The sequence below is a fragment of the Accipiter gentilis genome, chromosome 35, assembly GCF_929443795.1.
Source record: "Accipiter gentilis chromosome 35, bAccGen1.1, whole genome shotgun sequence".
Taxonomy (NCBI): domain Eukaryota; kingdom Metazoa; phylum Chordata; class Aves; order Accipitriformes; family Accipitridae; genus Astur; species Astur gentilis.
In genome coordinates this window covers 10243835-10262291 of record NC_064914.1, presented here as the reverse complement: position 1 = coordinate 10262291, position 18457 = coordinate 10243835, and the positions used below count along the sequence as shown (strand labels likewise).

The window sequence follows — 18457 nt, the reverse complement described above, 5'->3', positions numbered from 1 at the left end:
ATGTGTCCCTATGGGGTACTGACCCCCTCCACCTGCTCTGGCAGGGTGATTTGGGGTGAAGGGACCCATGGGGGTCAATTCGAGGTCATGCTCTCCAAGTACGGGGCAGCCGCATACCTCCAAGCCATGTTCTGTCCCTGGGGCTGCTCCAGGATGGTCCAGCCCTGTGTAATGATGGCCACGCTGTCCCTCCACACTGAGGACCACAAACTGGTCCCAGTTGGGTTCCCTGCAGTGTGGGACCACAGCCTAGACCTGCTGAGCCACTGGCGTCCCTTCTCCTTGCAGCCAGGGCAGCGTCGTGGTGAACTACACGGTCCTCCTGAAGGTGCTCGCCAGCATCACGGCCAACAAGACGGTGGAGAGCATCTCCAAGAACCTCGTCAGCGCCTTCAACAACTACACAGCCTGCAACGAAAGCTGTCAAGGAAACGACTGTGAGTGATGCAAGCGGTCACCCCCCACGCGTCAGTGGGAACCAGGCCAAGGTCCTTGCTTGGGGGGGGGGGTGGCTTTAAGCCCGAGGACGCCCACCAGCAGATGCTCTCTCCATCTCAGGTGCTTTCTGTTTCAACCCTACGTTCACCAACGTCACCAGCTATAGCGTGCAAAAGGTTGAACCAAGTAAGTGAGCCCACCCGACGTTCGTCCCCACCCCAGGGCCCCTCAATCCACGTCCCTGCGCGCCCTGAGCCGTGCGCCTCCACCCGTAGGTCTGTGCAACAGCCACATCACGGAGGATTACAAGCCCTACTACTCCCCGGTCCTCACCGCCACCGGTGTCCTCTGCATCACCGTGTGCGACAATCGATCCACCGAGCATTTCCCCTGCTTCCACGGCACATGCACCGTGACACGCGCAGGACCGCAGTGCGAGTAAGCACCCTGTTGCGCATCCACCACCCACCCCCTCCAAAACGGGTGACCCCCAACCCTGGGCTTGGGGAGAAAGCCGACATCTCTCTCACCACCTGGACATCCCCGCCAGGTGCTGGGACCAGGGGGTCTTCTGGTACCAAGACAGATCCTGCAGCTCACGGATCAGCAAGTTGGGGGTGGCCATAGGGGTACCAGTGGCCGGATTGGTCTTGGCCATCGCCATCTTCACCGCCTTCCTGGTGCGGGCTCAGAGGCAGAAAGAAGAGTACAGGCAAGTGCATCGCCGTGGGGTTGGGGTGGGGTGGGGGTCCCCCTGGGGACCGTGCCTGCTTCTCATCCATCTCCATCCCGTCACGTAGGGAGAAGTTGACCTCCCGCTCGGAGCTGTATTGCAGTGCCGAAGAGAGCTGGACCGGCACCCAGGGCTTTGCCGCCAGCAACGAGGCAGCTACGTGGGAAGGTAACGGGGATGGGGGGGGCTGCATCGTAGCGGGTTGGCGGGAGGGGTCTGCGGCACCGGGGGAACCACTGGGGGTCCATGCCACCTCTCCTTCTTCCACCCCGCAGCCGTGGAGAGCCCCCGCACCACCTACATCAACCTAGAGAGGGTGGACACCTCACAGAAGGTGGGTGCCGCGTCTCCAGGACCCTGATGCTGTCCCTCCCCCCCCGCCCCCTGCGGTGGGAACAACACCCCCCCCCCCCCTCCACCCCAGCCCCCCGTCTCACCCCCATATCTCCTTCCTCCCCAGATCCACATCGAGCGACCGTCCCACATCATCATCCCCTGAGTGGAGCCACCCAAGGGCCGATGGCGAGCGGAGGGGGGGACACGGGGGTAGGGGGGTCTCGGGATAGCAAGCACCAGGAAAATCCACCATCCTCTTCCTCCTGGAGTGGTTGTTTACAGCAGCACTTTTTATTGTTGAATAAAACACTTAATTTTATCGTCACCTGCCTGTTTCTGCATATTGTCAGGGACACGCAAGGTTGTCCCATGCCCTGGGGCGGGCGGGCGAGGGGGATGTGGGCTTGGCTGAAGGATGGGGCTGGTGGTGGGATGCAAATCAGGCCAAAACTGCCCCCAAACCAGGAAGGGAAGACATTTCAGGTGAGGTAATTGCTGCGTGAGCAATCAGGAATTGCCATCGGGTCACCCCAAAGGTGCAAGTCCAATGAGTGACGCACATGGGAGAATTTGTCCTTGTCCCCACCCCTGGGGTTAAATATCAGCCTGGAGGTTCATCCGCGCCTCCTTCCCACCCGCCCCATGGGGCAGGGGACAAAGGGCTGTGGGGTGGAGGACAGCTGGGGTGGCTTTGGAGTTGGGGAAGGACATTGAGAGGGTCCCAAGGTGGTACCACCCATGGATGAAGTGAGTTTGGGCAGGGAGAGATGTGAGGACACGACCCTGGAGGTGAGGTCATGGCCTGAAAGCGCCAACGGGTGCGAGGCTGTGACCTGTCCAGTGATGACAACTAGAGAAGTTACCTCCCTAAAAATGGGGTCATGACCCTAAAAGTGCTCACAGGAACAAGACAAGACCCCCTAGTACGGGGTCAAGGCCCCCTGAAGAGGGTCTGAGCTCTCCCACAGTGCTGGGACAGTGGTGGGAACCACCGGGACATGGGGGAGCACGGAGGTGTCAGGGGACATGTCGGCCACCTCTGAGCCATCCACCACCATGAGCAGGTTGAGCTCTACAGCCACTGCTGGCATCACCAGCCCTACTAGCCCTGTTAACCCCACGTGCTCTCCCAGCCCCACAAGTCCTTGTAGCCCTCAGAGCCCCTCAAGTCCTAGTAGCTCTAGAGCTGCTACCTCAGGCAGCACAAGCCCAGTGACCACCACCTCCTCTATCACTACGACCACCCCCACCAACCCCACCACTACGACCACCCCCACCAACCCCACCACTGCGACGACCAACTCCATCACTACGACCACGCCGCCATGATCCCCACCACTACAACCACCCCAACCACTACGACCACCACCACCAACCCCACCACTACAAACACCCCCCCCCACCATGACCTCACCCCACCCTTACGACCACCCCCACCGTCCCTACCCCTACGACCACGGAGAGATGGGAAGGGTGGAAGCGTGCCCAAGCTCACATGCCATCGCTTGGGCCCCTGGCCAACTCGCACCCCGCCCTGTCCCTCAGCGCTAAATTTAGCAATTTATTATTATTTTTTTTCCCACCCTACCCAGCAGCTGGGAGGTGTTGGGGATGGGGACGAAGTCTAAATACCTCGGGGGGGGTGTGGGCAGGTGTGGCCCCAACCCTTCCTGGCAGGTCCTGGTGTGGAGTAGGAGGGTCCCCCTTTTGGGCAGCAAGGTGGGGGTGGTGTGGGGGGGTGTTGGGGTGGGTGTCACCCCGAGAAAGGCCTGAAAAAGGGGCTGTAATGGCCTCTTGCCCCGCCCCGAGCCTATATTGGGGTTGTCCTAGTACAAACCAGTATCACCAGAGCCACTCTAGTGTCTTTATTGAGAAGAAAGAGAGCGTCCAGACCCAGTTCTGGGGGGGGACAGCCTCACCCTTGAAGTGAGTTTGGGGAGGGAGGGAAGCGAGGGCGTGATGCTGGAGGTGAGGTCATGGCCCGAAAGTGCCAACAAGTGTGAGGTCGTGACCCATCCAGTCATGATGATTAGTGAAGTCACCACCCTGAAAAGTGGGGTCATGACCCTAAAAGTGCTCACAAGAACAGGACAAGGACCCCTGGTACGGGGTCAAGGACCTCCCCACCCCACCCCGAAGAGGGTCCGGGCTCTCTCACAGTGCTGGGGCAGACCCCCGTCCTGGCAGCGATGCCCATGGCGGGGGGGGTGGTAGAAATGACCTTCCTGGTGTCCCCCACCCTACAATGGCTCAATGCTGCGTGAGGAACTTCGGCCTCGAGACCTGGACCTGCTGGGGGGAGTCAGCAGGAACTGGGGTGTCCCCACACGCCCTGTGTCCCACCGCGGTGGGGTTGGGGGGGGGAACTCACCGGTGCCGACGTGTCCGCGGAGGCAAGGTTGACCCGAAAGTCGTCCTCAAGCTGGGCGTCTGTTGGGATGAGGGGATTCAGCAGGGATGCTCGGGGTGGGGATGGGGGGGGGTACAAGCCAGCTCTCCCAACCCCATGGGGTCACCAGGGACCCCCCCCACCCTCCACCCACCTTGGTTCTGGAAGGTGAAGCTTCCTGGCAGGCTCCACGCCCGGGCTGTGTCCTTGTACCACCTCTGCTTCATTGTCTTCTGGGTGCTAGAGACAAGGGGTGGGAGATGCATGCGGGAGTCACCACCAGCAGGTCCATCCTTTGCCTGCACCCACTGGTTCCTCCACCTCCTCCCCAAGGTCCTCCCCACCCCTGGGACCACGCTGCCAGGCTTTCTCCAAGATGAGGAACATCTCACGTCACACGTTTAAAAAAAAAAAAAAAAGAAATCAACGGGTCAATGAGATCTCCCACCCCAGGGAGGGCACCGGGGTCAGAACCCCAAACCCACCACCACCACCTCTCCCCCATCACCTGTAAAACCTTCTGGTCCTCTGAGCTCGGAAGAGGAAGACGGAGAGTACGATGACCGTCGTGGCCAGAACCGCCACGGCCAAGCCCAACCCCACCGCCAGCTTGCTGACCCGGGTCTTACAGCGATCATCTAGGTACCAGTAGATATCAGTCTCATAGCAGCTGTGGTGAGGGGATGGGGGGGGTCAACACAAGGCTGGGACACCCAGAAGCAACCACCCAACCCATTTTTGCAAACTCAAGCCCTGCTTGGAGCAAAACCCTGCTCTAATCCAGGGGGTTTGACCCATTTCCATGTCAAGAGGGGCTTGGAGATGGGCACAGAGGTGCACCAGAAGGGTTGGATGCATATGGGATGGTTTTGGAGGTGGGTGATGGTTTTACTGCAGCCCTTACAAGCACTGCGGACCCCTCAGGGAGAGCTGGCACTGCCTCTTGGTGCAGCTGGTGGCGCCAGGGGTGCCTGGGGTGCAGTTGGATATGCAGAAGAAACCAGAGCTCGTCAGGTTGGGAAGGTAATAGTCCTGGTAGCCCTCAGGCACTATCTGCCCGCAGAAGGCTGGAAGAGGAAAGAGAGGCGAGTTGGGGGGATGTCAGCCACCCCAAACCTGGCTGCATCCCCCCCCCACCCCCCCGCAGCGTGGCAGCCCCATCCGCTCACCCTCTTCGTTGAAGTTGAGCGAACTGTTGCCGACCACCACATGGGAGGAGTCGAGCACAGCTCACCTGCAAAAGAGATAACATGGGGGACGTGCCCCACAGCCCACTCCCAGGGGTGACCGTGAGGTTTCGGGTGGGTGGGAAGCTGTCCCCTACCCCATGGGACGCCCAACTCCTCCCCGCGCCCTTGCTGGGAGGTTCACAGGTACCATTCATGCAGTTCTGCTGCGCCACTGCCACGTGAATCTCTCCCCGCAGGTCTGCCGTGATGTGGAGTTTCTCCTGGGTTTGGGCGGTCACCAGCAAGGAGATGATGATGATGTGCTTCACCACCACGCTGCCAGGCCTGGTGCGAAAAGCCACCATCCAGTTGCAAATACCCTTTTCCCAAGAGATTACCCCAGCTCCTGGGGAGCGGGGCCGGTTTGTCCACCCCAATACCCTCTCCCCACTGACCGGCAGCCCGGCACTCACATCAGATGCAGGACCTGGATGCCCTTGTAGCCCTGAATGCTGCTGTAGACCGTGTTCATCTGGAAGAGAAGAGGTCTCCAGGGGCAATGTTAGGGTCCCATTCCCTTCCCCTTCCTCCTGGACCTCCCTGGGGGCCCCCCAAATACATCCTAGAGAAGATCATGCAGGGAGACCCTCGCCGCTTGCGGCACCCATGGAATGCATTTGGATGCACAACCAGGCACATCGTGACCCCAGGTAGGGTCCCGCGTCCCTCTACCTTCTCCGTGAAGTTCTTGACAAACTGCAAGTAAGCAGAAGAGCTGGTGTTTCGGAGGTCATCGGTGAGCTCCCGGTTGGTGACCCGCAGCTCCACCTGCACTGTCCCGTTTGTCACTTTTGGGGAAGGGCGGGATGCAAGTCAAGACCAGGGCACGAAGAAGACAGGAGGAGACAGCTCCTTCCTGACAGGAGGGGCCCCGATATCTCCATTTAAGGCCCATGGCTTTAGGGGTTGTTGCAAAGGAGCCGAGAGAAATCTCCTCCAGCCGTTGCAAGCAGTCAGGAGCTTCTCTAGACATCAGCAGCCTGTCTTCTCCTCAGGTCACAGGCATCAACCCCTCCACTGACTCTTCAACATTACTGCTGGGCATCACACGCTTGAGCTCGTTAGGGAACTAATGACCCTTAATTGCCCTGGCTGGCCTCACCCAGGACCTCCATCCTCTGCTTCTTGACCCAGGAGCTTCCTACCACACCCAAAGCTTGTTTGAGCTCTGTTGAGGGTGATCGGCCTCCAGACCCATCTCTGATCCCAGGTCCTGGTTGTAGCTTGGACCCGCGCCCTTGCCCCGTCCCCTGCTCTTGCTCTCTGGTCCCCTGGCACGGATCCTGGTCCTGCCTCACCCGCGGTGGTCAGTAGAGGCTGTAATCATCACCTCTGCCCACATTTTTGGGTGCTGTGGGACTGTGCCCTGGTTAGGGACAATGTTGCTTGTGCTGTGGCCACTCTTGGTTCAACCTTCTCTCCTTGGAGAACCCCGCACTGTTGCTCCTTCCCTGGAAGATTTTGTCCCGCACTGGATGAACCCCAACGAGAAGGATTTCCTACCAGCATTTGTTTCGATGGCGTTACTGACATCATCACACGTGCCACCCATGAAACCGACGGGGCACTTGCAGCCCCCGTCCACTCAAGTACCTCCATTATTGCAGATCCCTGGAAAAAAACAAGCCAAGGAAGTGATACAAAATGAAGGGGGAGGAATCTGGCCATTCTGCCTGGAGCAAAAAGTGGAGTGGCACGTACCTGGGGTGGTGGTGGTGGGAGGTGAACTCGCGGTGGATATGGTGGATGAAGAATGGTTGACAGTAAAACTTGTCATGTTGGTGGTGGGAGGCGAAGTCATGTCGTCGGGACGTGAAATCATGGTGGATATGGTGGATGAAGAACGGTCGACAGTAGAACTGGTCATGGTGGTGGTGGGAGGTGAAGTCATGTTGTCAGGAAGTGAAATCGTGGTGGATATGGTGGATGAAGAGTGGTTGAGAGTAGAACTGGTCCCATTGGTGGCCACAGTGGTGGTGGGGATGGTGATGGAGGATGAGTTGGTGCAGGGTGCGGAAGTCCTGGAAGCTGTCGTGGTGAGTGCAGAGGAATTTGGTGCCATTGTGGTGGGTGCAGAGGTGCTGTTGGCCATGGTGGGAGCAGAAGGGGTGGTGGCCATGGTGGGTGCAGATGTGCTGGTGTCTGTGGAGGGTTCAGAGATGCTGGTACCTGTGGTGGGTGCAGGAGTGCTGGTGACCACGACGGTTGAGGAGGTGGTGGTGGCCATGGTGGGAGCAGAGGTTTTGGGGTCCCCGTTGGGAGTCGATGTGCTGGAAGAAGTAGAAGCTGCGTATGTGCTGGTGGCCGTGGAGGAGGCAGAGGTGGCAGTGGCGGTGATGGTTACAGAGGTGCTGGTGAGCATGGTGGGAGACTCGGTGCCGGTGGCCGTGGAATTTTCAGAGGTGCTGGTAACTGTGGAAGGTTCAGAGGTGCTGGTGGCCATCATGGTGGGTTTGGAGGTGCTGGTGGCCATGGTGGGAGCAGATATGCTGGTGTCTGTGGAGGGTTCAAAGGTGCCTGTCCCTGTGGTGGGTGCAGAGATCCTTGAGACTGTTGTGGTGGGTGCAGAGGTGCTGGTGGCCGTGGCAAGTGCAGAGCTCACAGTGGTTTTGTTGGGTGCAGAGGTGCTGGTGGCTGTGGAGGGTGCAGGGGTGCTGGTGTTGGTAGTGGTAACAGACATGGTTGTGTTGGCGGTGGAGAAAGAGCTGACGGAGGCTGTCATGGTGGGTGCAGAGGTGCTGGTGGGTGTAGATGTTGCAGAGGTGGTGGGTGTAGAGGTGCTGGCAGGTGTCACGGTGGGTGCCGAGGTTCTGGTGTCTGTGATGGGTGCAGAGGTGGCAATGCCTTTGGTGGGTGTTGCAGCGGTGTTGATGGCCCTACTGGAGCTGGTGGCAGTTGCGGTGGGTGCGGGGGGTTGTGTTGCGTTTCCAGAAGTACCGGCAGAGAGTTGAGGGGCTGCTGGGAAGGAGTTGAGGGAGAAATTCATCCTCTCCTTTCTCCCTGTGGACCCACTGCTGCCACAGGCGCTGTGCGCTCCCAATCCCGTCCCACCAGCAGTTCCCACCCTCCTACCCCAAAGCACCCCTTGGACGTCCTCTACCCATCTCGCCGGTAGCGGGGTAGGGGCTCGTGCCGAGGACGCGGAGCACGGGACCAGGGTGAGGGGTGATGGATGGTGACGAACTTGAGCTGTTATTGCTCGATCCAGCACAGCTCATCCTGGTTCGGGGAGGAGGGCGATGGGGAGAACCTTCTCCCCACCACGGTGATGGTGTCCTTCAAATCAAGGGGTTTTTTCTTGGCATATTTGCCCTGGAAAATTCCCCGGCTTGTTCGAGCCTGTTTTAGCTCAAAAAACCACAACCAACCAACCCCAAACCACAAACCCAGACAAAAACCTAAATTAAAAAAAACAACAACAAAAAACCTCCCAACCCCCCCCCCCCAAAAGCCACGCTCTTACAAGCAGCTCCATCTTTCCAGCCCGTTTGCTCTTAATTGACGTTCTCCAGCCTTTCTCCTAAATTAACCTCCCTTATGCAATCAACTCGCCGTCTTCCCTGCTCTTAACGAGGTTTTAAAAGCTCCGGAGGACGCCAGCCGCTGTGCTTGGAGGCGGCAGGGGGGGTCAGACACACCACCCACGCGGGCAGGGGGTGGATTGGCATCGACGGAACCCGGCTGCGGTGAAGCGGTTGCAGGAGAGGAAGATGAGGATGGATAAGGGATGAAAAGCTGGAGCAGGAGCTGGGGCGGGAGGGCGGTGGTGATGGCGGGGAAAGTGGGGGGGGCTCAACTCTTGGTTGAGTGGGTCGTTGAGGTGGGGGGGGGGACAGGACACACAGGCGTTGGCTCGGAGCCGGAGCTGTAGCCACGTCACGGTGGTGGAACTGGACAAGGTTGTGGGTGGGCACTGAGCGTCACCCGTTTGGGGACATCAACCCACGGTGGGGGGGTCTGGCTTAGACCCCTCCCGACCCATCCCTGTGGAGCCCCATGGTTGGGGTGGGATGGGAGGTTGGAGAAGGGGGGGGGGGCTCTTTTTTGGCCAGGGATGGACATGGTGGGAGGCACAGGGGGACCCCATGGAGAAACTCGGGAGGAGATGGCACCCCCCGTCCCAACTTGTGGCACCCCCTCTGTCCCCCCAAAACACGCAAGGAAAGCCCCCCCGCCAAAAAAGCCCTACTCACTCATTCTGCCACCAGGGAGGAGGAAGAGGAAGAAGGGGAGAGGAAAGCTGGAAACCTTCATCTTCACCGATCCCACGCTGGCAGCACCCCAGAGCCCCAACGGCACCGGGAGTGGGCAAGATTGCTGGCAAAAGACCTTTGCCCCGCGGTGGGCAGGAAGAAATGGCGTACCCCGTTCGATGAGCCGCGGCTGTTGAGTTGCCAAAGTTGTCCCCAAAAAACCCTCTTGGGGCTGTTGGGACGTCGTCGGGACATCATCGGGTGTCATTTTCCCCAAGTTGGGGCTGAAGCCAAAGCCAAATCTAACCCCGTCCCATCACCCAGATGGGCACAGGCGGCACCTGATCCACGTCACCAGTGGGGAAAATGGGGACCTTCTGCAACCACCCCCCCGCCAAGACCTACCCAAAAATCTTTGGCTGCCCTCCTCTTGCTTTCCCTCCCGCCCCTGCACACACCAGCGACCGGGGAAGGGCTCTTTTCCACCCAGAAAACAAACACCGGTAATCTCTCTGGCTGGCACCCGGGGTGGTGGGAGGGGTGAGGAGACGCTGGGCAGGGTGGATGATATTTTGTTGTGGCAGACGACAAATTTTTATTGTATTTCTGGATGGGCAGGTGTCGGCTGGGTGTTCCTCCCTGCTGGTGTTTGGCAAACAAGCGTTTTGTAGAATTTCTTCCTCCTCCGGTCACGGTTGGGTCTTTCCGCATCATTTCCAGCCCTGGCTGGGGGCATGGCCCTGGGCATCCCCCCAAATCCAGCCTTGACCCCCAAAACCCCAACTGCGGCCTCCAAGACCCCAACCGTGACCCCCCAAAACCCTGACCGTGACCTCCAAGACCCCAACTGTGACCCCGCAAACCCCAGCCATGGCCTTCAATTCCCCAACCATGACCCCCCAAACCCCAACTGTGACCTCCAAGACTCCAACCGTGACCCCCAACACCCCGATCATAACCTCCAAGACCCCAACCATGACCCCAAAATCCCAGCCGTGACCCCCAAAACACTAACCGTGACCCCCCAAACCCCAACCATGACCCCCCAAGACCCCAACCATGACCCCCAGCCCCAAATCTTAACCCCCCAAGTGGTCAGCGGCATTGGCACCCTGCCTGTGGGAATTGTCGTTCCCCTCCCCCCCCAGCCCTGTCTTTCCAGGTTATTTTTCAGGAGGTGAAATAAATACGTTAATAAATATAATTTCCACCAAGATAATGATTATCTGTTTCAGGTGGGGTGTCGTGAGCCGGACTGAGCCCCAACCGGGTGCAGGGGGGGTTGTCCTCTCCAGTGAGGAGCCCCCCAGGACCACAGGGGCCCCCCTGCTCTCTTGCAGAGGAATCCCATCCCACCCGCTTTTACCCCCAAAATGAGAAATGCTGGGGGGGGTGGGCATTCATCACCTCCCCTTTCCAGAGGGGCTGAGGTCTTCGGTCGCTGCCGTGCCAAGGGTCCTGCCCGGTGTGGGGCACCAAGGTAACCCCAGCCACCGCCCCCCCCCCCCCCCCCGCTATTTTTGGAAGGGGGGGGTTGTCACACGGATGCTGCATCTCTTGCCAGCGCCTGCAAGAGGGAGCAGTGAGGATGGGGTGCGTGTCCCCCCCCCCCACCCCGGCATCCACAGTGCCGGCTGCGGCATCGGCGCTGCCCGAGCACCTACCGGCGTGGTGGGCGCTGCCATCTCTGCGTTGGGTTTGTAGGAGCTGTGTCCATAGGGGTCTGGAAGAGGAAGGAGGGTGAGGGTCTGACAAGGGTGGGGGGTACCTCACCACTAAGGGGGTGGTTGGTTTTGCCGCCCACCCGAATGGGTCTCACCTTCCAGGGCCGTGGAGCCTCTGCCGTTCACGTGGTAGATGCCGGTGGTATGGCTGTTGCGCCTGCTGTCCATCCAGCTGCTGTCCTCGCCGGCCGTGCTGTAGAGCCGGGAACCGGTGAGCCCCACAGGTCTTGTGTGTGGGGCTGCGGTGGGGGCCAGGGGCTTGGGGTGGTGGTGGGGAAGGTGCTGGAGCTCATCAGCTCCAGCGTTGAGGTCTCAGCCCTCCCTGGTTTTGGGGAGTTGAAGCTCTCTCCCCCCCCCACCCCCGGGGAAAAGCTGCTGCCTCCTCCGAAATTTTGGCGAAGGGACGCATCTGAGGGCAGCCCTGCTCGGTACCAACCCCACGTCTCCTCCCTGGATCCCCAACCCTTTCACCTGCCACCAGCAGATTTCTTCTTCCCTTTGGCCAAGCAGGTGGTGAGGACGATGCAAAGGATGAGGAGGATGAGGAGGGTGAGTCCCAGCCCCAGCCCTACACCCAGTCCCAGCCCCAGTTTGCTGATGTGGGTCTGGCAGCGGTCGCCGGATGTCAAGTACCAAGGCACGTCCGGGCAGCTGCGGGGGTAACACGTCATGGGCAGCGTCCCCTCTCCCCGGATCTGGCCCAGGGTGGAGGTTGGGGATTGGGATCCTCCAAGAAGCCCACCAGGTTCCCAGGGCCCTTCCCAGAGCTGGGGAGAACCCGAAAGACCCAGCCCCACGTCCACGGGTTGGGATTGAGGTTTGGGGTTGTGGTCAAGGCCTTTTGGGGGTCAAGGGTTGGGTTTGGGGGTCAAGGGTTGGGGCGCTGGGCTCAAGGTTTGGGTCTTGGGGGTCAAGGGTTGGGGTTTGGGGTGAAGGACTGGGGTGCAGGTTACCACCGGGGTTAGGGCTTGGGTGGGGTTAAGGGTCAGGTGAGGGTTAAGAGGTTAATGCTATGACTGGGTGCAGGTTTGGGTTAGGGCTGGGGTTAAGATTAGGGTCATCACTAAGTTTAGGACCGGAATCAGGTTTACAGTCAGCGTTATGGGGAGGTTTGGGCCTGGGTGGGGGTTCAAAACTGGGACTACGGTGGGAATTATGGGTAAGGGATGGGTACGGGTGAGGCTTGGGTCCACTCACAAGCATTGGGGTCCCTCCAGCGTCACCCGGCAAAGCCCGCTGTCGCAGTTGAAGGAACCGGGGACGTTGAGGGTGCAGTTGCTGATGCAGAAGAGGCTGTTCTGCACCCATTGGGGATAGTAATACCGGCTGAAGTTGGCCGGCGTGTGCTTTTTGCAGAGCTCTGGAGAAGAGAAGCACCAGCTGGGTGAGTCCTGACCCCATCCCACTCCCCGTGGTGTCCCAGTCACCCACGCTCACCCGTGGCGTTGAGCACCGACATATTGGTGTTGACAGTTCTGGAGGAGGACGTGCTGAAGCAGAGGTCTTCTGGGAGAAGGAAGAGTGGGCAGCGGTCACGGGAGGTCACCAGAGATGTGGGTGACCAACCCTGACCAGCAGTCGCTTGGCACCTACTTGTGGAATGGGTGCAGTTTTGGCCCTGAGCTGCGGTGTTGGCAGCCTCCAGCAGCTTCTGGACTTGGTGGTCAAGGCTGGTGGTGGGCTTGTCTCTGGCTGGTGGGTGCAGCAGGACTTTGTAGTTCACCACCACACTGCCTTTTCTGTGGGGCAGCAAAAGCATTGGCATGGGCTGTGGGCTTCCTTATCCCATCCCATCCCATGCCAGGGGTTCCTCACCCATCCCATCCCATTGGCTCCCCATCCCATCCCATCCCATCCCATCCCAATCCATTCTGGGTGTTCCTCGTCCCATCCCCACCACACTCACGTCAGGCTCAGGACCTGGGTGCCACGGTAGCTGGAGACGTTGCGGTAGATCCGGTCCATCTAGGGACAGAGAGACACGTGTCACCAGTGGGGCTGGGCTGGATGGTCCCTTGGGCTGGCCCTGGTGGCCCCTCAATGACGGGGGGGAGGAGCCAGCGATGGCCTCACCGTCCGGCTGAACTCAGCCACGAAGCTGCGATAGGCGGTAGACGAGTCGTCCCCCATGTCCGTGGAGAAGTTCCGGTTGGTGATGCGTGCCATCATCATCACGGAGAGGCGCAGCTCTTTGTGAAAGGGGGTGGGATGCCCGTGAGATGGGGACGTCCCATGGGGTGTCCCTCTCGGGGACAGGGTGGGGGGGATGGGGTGGGGGCTCCCTCTCTCCCTTACCTGCCGTTATGTTGATGGTCGGCGCCCCGAACTGGCAGCGTTCTCCTTCCACATTTGGGGGGCAGACACAACTCACCCCTGTCCAGTGACCCCCGTTCTGGCAGGGATCTGTGGGGAGAAGGACACAAGGACTCATGGGTCGTCGTCCCCCCCATTTGCCTGCTTGCACTCCCCCCTTCCCACCTCCCATGATGTCCAGCACCCCGCGTCCCCCTCCTAGATCCACCCAATTGGGTGCACCGTCACCATGGCCCCACCAGTTTTTTTGGGGGACGGACAGACAGGGAGAAAAGCAGTCTCTGGTCCCAACGGTGTGTCCCCCTTGGTGGAGGGGTTGTATCACTGAGGCTTTGGGGGGGGTTCCTCTCCTAGAAATGACTGGGGTGGGGGTCTTTACATGAGCATCCATGCCGCAGAAGACCCACCAACCTGCGGTGGTAGAGATGGGCATGGTGGTGGTTCTCCTGGTGCTCCCCGGTGCAGCTGTGCTTCTCATAGGGTGATCCGGTGTTTCCGGGGAGGTGGTGGTTCTTCTGGAGGTAGGGACAACGGTGGTGTGGTTGTACTCGCACTGCGGGCCGTAAAACCCGCTGGGGCAGTAGCACTCGGTGCCCACGGCTGTGCCACCATTTCGGCAAGCCGTGGTTTCATCGCTGGTGTTGCAACGGGGCCCCGATCGCCCTGGCGGGCAGATGCACCGGTTGCCCACTGCCGTGCTACCGTCGGCACACCGGTCAGTGACATCCTCCGTCTCACAAGTGGGGCCGGAGTAGCCGGGTGGGCAGAGGCATTCGGTCAAGTTGGCGACGCCACCGTTTTGGCAGATGACTGGAAGAGAGGTGGGGGGGGGGTGCGGCAGAAGGACTTGGTGAGGGGACCCAGGTGTCCTGGCCTCACCACCCCCCCCCAACTCCGATCCTTCAGCATCATAGACCCACATCCATCCTTATTCCCCTCCCTTTATCTCCTTGTGCCAGGAGACCCCCGGGAAGGAGACCTCCACCCCATGCCAGGACACCCACCAACCACCAGGCTGGACCCACATCCAGCCTTCTCTCCCTCCTCCTCCTCCTCCCCGCCATCCTGGAAGACCCTACATCCCTCTTGGCCCTGGAAAGGAGACACCACCCCACCCCAAGGACCCCATGCCAGGACACCCACTAGCCGGAGGGCTGGATCCATGTGGGAGGTAGAGGCAGAGGATGGGCATGGTGGTGTTGGTGATGGTGGTGGCGGCTCTGCTGGTTGAAGGCGACCAGGTGGTGATGGTGGTGGAGCCAGGACCCGATGTCGTGGTGGGCAGTGTGGTGTTGGGAGGGGACAGGGATGTCACCGCTGCGGTCTTGGTGGCAGGGCTGGTGCAGTTCCCGGAGCACGCCGTGGTGTTATCCAGGGGGACTGTGTGGGTGGCATTGGGCTGCGCCGGCGCTAGGGTAGCAGAGGTGTTGGTGGGAGTGGTTGGGAGTGTGCCCATGGTGTTGCTTTCCATGGGCGTGGGCGTGGTGTTGATTTCCATGCGGGTGGTGTTGCTTTGAGGGGGGGTGGCTGTGGTATTGTTTTTCACAGTGATCACAGGGATGGTTGTGGTGTTGCTTTCCATGGCCATGGTGGTGCTTTCCATGGTTGTGGTGTTGTTTTCCATGGCCGTGGTATTGATTTCCAGGGTAGTCAGGACCGTGGCACGGCTCTCCGTGGGATGCGTCAGGCGGTCGATGGACAACGTTGACGTAGAGACCTTCTCATCGCCCACTGTGCTTGGAGTCCCGGCCGTGGTGGCCACCGTGGTAGTGGATGGGTTGGTGCACTCACACCGGGGTCCCCAGGTTGCCGGGGGACAGTGGCAGGCCACCCCCACCAACAACCCACCATTTAGGCACGAACCGGGTGGTTCTGCGTGCTGGCAGACTTCTCCCCAGTATCCCGGCGGACACACGCACACTGTCCCAAAAGCCGTCGCCCCGTTCTGGCAGGCGCTGGCGGAGTGGAGGTGTTGGCAAAGGCGACCCTGAAATCCCGGCAGGCAGTAGCACTTTGTCCCCACGGCGGTGCCGCCGTTTTTGCAAGCCTTCGCGGGATCACTGATCTCGCAACGGATGCCGTCGTAACCTGGGGGGCACAGGCATCTCTCTCCCACCATCGTGCCGCCGTTCTTGCAAGGGGCTGGAAGGTAACTCAGGTTGGGGGGAGGACGACAGACACGGGAAATGGCACCAGTCCCAGGGTCCCCCCATTGGAGAAGGCACCCAGGGGACTGGTTCTACCCCCACCTCAACTCTGGTGAGTCAACACCCTCCAACCCACCTCACCAGGAGAGGACCCCAGAGTCCGAGGAGGGAGTCGAGGTGTCGTCCCCCCCCCCAAAATCTGGCTCTGACCGGTGCCCAAGGCACTAGGCCCCCACCCAGAGAAGGGAAGAGTGGAACGGGCACCCATAGGGTGACTTTGCCCTTGGAGGGCAGGTGGGGGCCCCCTCATGGCCATCCCAGGTTGGGAATGATGTCCATGTGCCGGCGGCAGTTGGGTGGTCCAAGTTCTTCAAAGAGGACCTTCCAGTGGACAGGGAAGGCCAGAAAGAGCCACCCCCCCAAGGGATTTTTCAGAGGAGGTGGGAAGGGGGTGGGAGAAGGAGGAGAGGGTGGGATGATGCCAACTGGATGGCAATCTCTCCATCTTGTCCCACTCTTACCTGACAGAGCCCCCAAGGGGATGAAGAGGAGGAGGAAGAAGAAGCAACCCAACTCCATCATCATCATCATCAACACCCGAAGGAGCAGAAAACCATGGAACGACTGAGCCGGAGGCGTCGGCTGTAAGTGATTTTGTGTGCCGAGTTTGGCACAGTCATCAACCGCAAGATAGGACCACGTTGGTAAATAATGACTGACTAATTTTTTTCTTGAACCCAAAAATAGAAAGGGTGGGAGAAGGTCTGGACGTCTTCGTGGCATTCCACCTTCCCAGGCAGCTCCGGAACGGCCGCAACGGGCCCAACCCTTGCGCCGGAGACAAGGGAGGGAGGTAACGGTGGTTCCCCTTGCCAAACTGATAAGATTAGGTCAAGACGTGGCGGGTCCCATCTGTTATCGGCACCTCCTTGTCCTGCCCTACCTTGGGGTGTTGTCCTCTCCCCAGACCTCCTGGGGATGGACGGACGGATGGACGGACGGACAGATGGACTGAGAAGGGGGTTGGTGTCAAGGGCTCCCTTCCTACCGAATCACCTGCGACGGTTGGGATGCGGCAAAGCCACGTCCGAGTCTTCTCTCCTCTCTGCCCACTGCCAACCCGGGGGTACAAGTCCTTTGGGTGCTGGGGGGACGGCGACCGGTGTCTCCCAATCCTTCCCAGCGTCTCCCAGTTTGTTCTGCCTGCCATGTGCTCCCCAGTGTATCCTAGTACATCCCAGGGCTCCCCAGTGTCTCCCAGTCCTTCCCAGTGTCTCCCAGTCCATCCCAGAGCTCCCCAGTGTGACCTGGGTACCACATCCCCCCCCCCCAATGTCCTCTGGTGCACCCCAGGGCTGAGCCTCACCCCGAACCCAGAGGTGCTGGGGGGGTCCCCCCCGAGGTGCTGGGCACCCCAAAACCCAATGGGGCTGCTCTATGATGGGGGGCTGTCGAAGTGCCGTCCCCAGTGATTGCTCTGGACTCCCGTTATCACACAGACCGCCCCCGCCAAGGGGGAGGGAAACAGGGTAATTAAGATAAGCATGAATATTAATAACAATAAATTTATTATAATGCACAATACCAGCATGAAATTGGGGGGGGGGGGGGGGGGCACGGCTCCCTGCGCCTCACTCCAACCTGCACCCCCTGAGGAATCCTGTGCCCCCCCCCGGCTAAAGGGCTTCTCCTCCGTGCCGGGGTTGGGGTGGGGGGGGCATCACCCTCCTGTGAACCTCCTGGGCTCAGCCTGGGTGCCGTGGGTGGTTTCGTGGGTGCCCCCCACCCCCACCCTCAGCGCTGTAGGCTTCATCATCTAAATAAATAATAAATATTGGAAGGGGGGGGGCAGGTCGCCCACCCCCCAGTAGCTTTCCCGGCTTTTGGCATGGCCCGCATGCCGATGGTCTGGCCACACCGGGTGGATTTGGGTCTCCCCTTGGGAGAGAAGACCCGTTGGGTTGAGGTTGGGTGTGGGGAGGTGTGTGGGGGGGTCTCTACTCTTCATTCCTATTGGGGTGTCTTCTGCTGACAGCTGAGACGTCCCCGGTGCAGGATCATAGCTGGGTTGTGACTTTTGGCCTGGAGATCTTCATCTGGGCAGGGGGGAGAAGGAGAGGGAAGGGTGTGAGAGGGGTGGGGGGGTCTCCCTTGGGTCCTCGGTCAAGGGGAGGGTGGGTGGGTGCTGCCAGAGAAGAAGGGGCACGTACCGGGGTGGAGGTATCCACCAGCTCCAATGAAGGCGTGAAGTTGTGTGGACGCTCCTCGCCTGTGGGGAGATGGTGGGGGGTGGTTGGGTATCTCGGGGGGGGGGGGTCTTCCCCAAGCGTTTGTGTCCATCGACCTAACTTGGGGCTGGGGGGGTCACCTGTGGTGCTGTCGGCGTCCATGTTGCTGTAGAGGAAGCCATCAGGCGAGTGCCAGGTCAAGCCATCGTCTTCGTACCAGTTCGTACCGCTGATGTAGGGTTGAAGGTCACTGGGTGGGCAACAAGAGGGTGTTTCAGAGTGGGGGGCAGAGAGCCAGAGGAGGGAGCTCCCCCCCTGCCCAGCGAACCCAGGCGTTCGGGTTCCTCTACCTCCGCACGTACGTTCTCCGGCGTCTCCTGACCAGCACCACGATGAGGATGATGCAGCTGATGAGCAACACGGTGGCCACCAGCCCCAATCCCATGGCCAACTTGCTGACTCGCCCGGAGCAATGGGCATCTGTGTACCAGTACATGGCTTCATCCTGGCAACTGGGGGAAGGAAACAGGATCGGGCCCACCATCCCCTTTCACCACGCCGGCAGGATGGGAGCAGGGATGCCGGAGACTCCTCCACCAGCCAACCTCGTGGCCCTGGGACCCCGCGGTGGCACTCACAAGCACTGGGGACCAGCCCGGGTGATGTGGCATTGGCCGTAGTGGCAATCCATGGTGCTCGGCATGTTGGGCGTGCAGTTGGTGATGCA

General features: G+C 60.2%; 2 protein-coding genes across 2 annotated transcripts in view; both read right to left on the bottom strand.

Annotated features, from left to right (window-relative positions):
- Positions 1 to 1292: 1292 nt before the first annotated feature.
- The window catches only part of LOC126034664 (voltage-gated potassium channel subunit beta-2-like), a 98673-nt gene continuing 81508 nt past the window's right edge, over positions 1293 to 18457 (bottom strand). Inside the window, exon 8 of the mRNA XM_049792620.1 lies at positions 1293 to 1304. The gene's annotated coding sequence lies outside the window, so the exon portion shown is untranslated. The remainder of the gene's footprint in view (positions 1305 to 18457) is intronic.
- On the bottom strand, positions 17457 to 18457 carry LOC126034666 (mucin-17-like). Its single transcript, XM_049792622.1, has 5 exons — positions 18369 to 18457; positions 18093 to 18242; positions 17871 to 17980; positions 17713 to 17771; positions 17457 to 17598 (listed from the first exon to the last, which is right to left on the bottom strand). Exons 1-5 carry the CDS (start codon positions 18431 to 18433, stop codon positions 17560 to 17562), a joined length of 423 nt encoding a protein of 140 aa, XP_049648579.1. The 5' UTR covers positions 18434 to 18457; the 3' UTR covers positions 17457 to 17559.

Bases quoted from the DNA above. Each gene is read 5' to 3' on its own strand.
- LOC126034666 (XM_049792622.1), bottom strand. From the start codon at position 18,433: ATGCCGAGCACCATGGATTGCCACTACGGCCAATGCCACATCACCCGG. The intron at 18,243-18,368 runs GTGAGTGCCACC...TCCTTCCCCCAG, and splicing joins CGGGCTGGTCCCCAGTGCTT to TTGCCAGGATGAAGCCATGT. The intron at 17,772-17,870 runs GTGACCCCCCCA...ATCTCCCCACAG, and splicing joins GGACGCCGACAGCACCACAG to GCGAGGAGCGTCCACACAAC.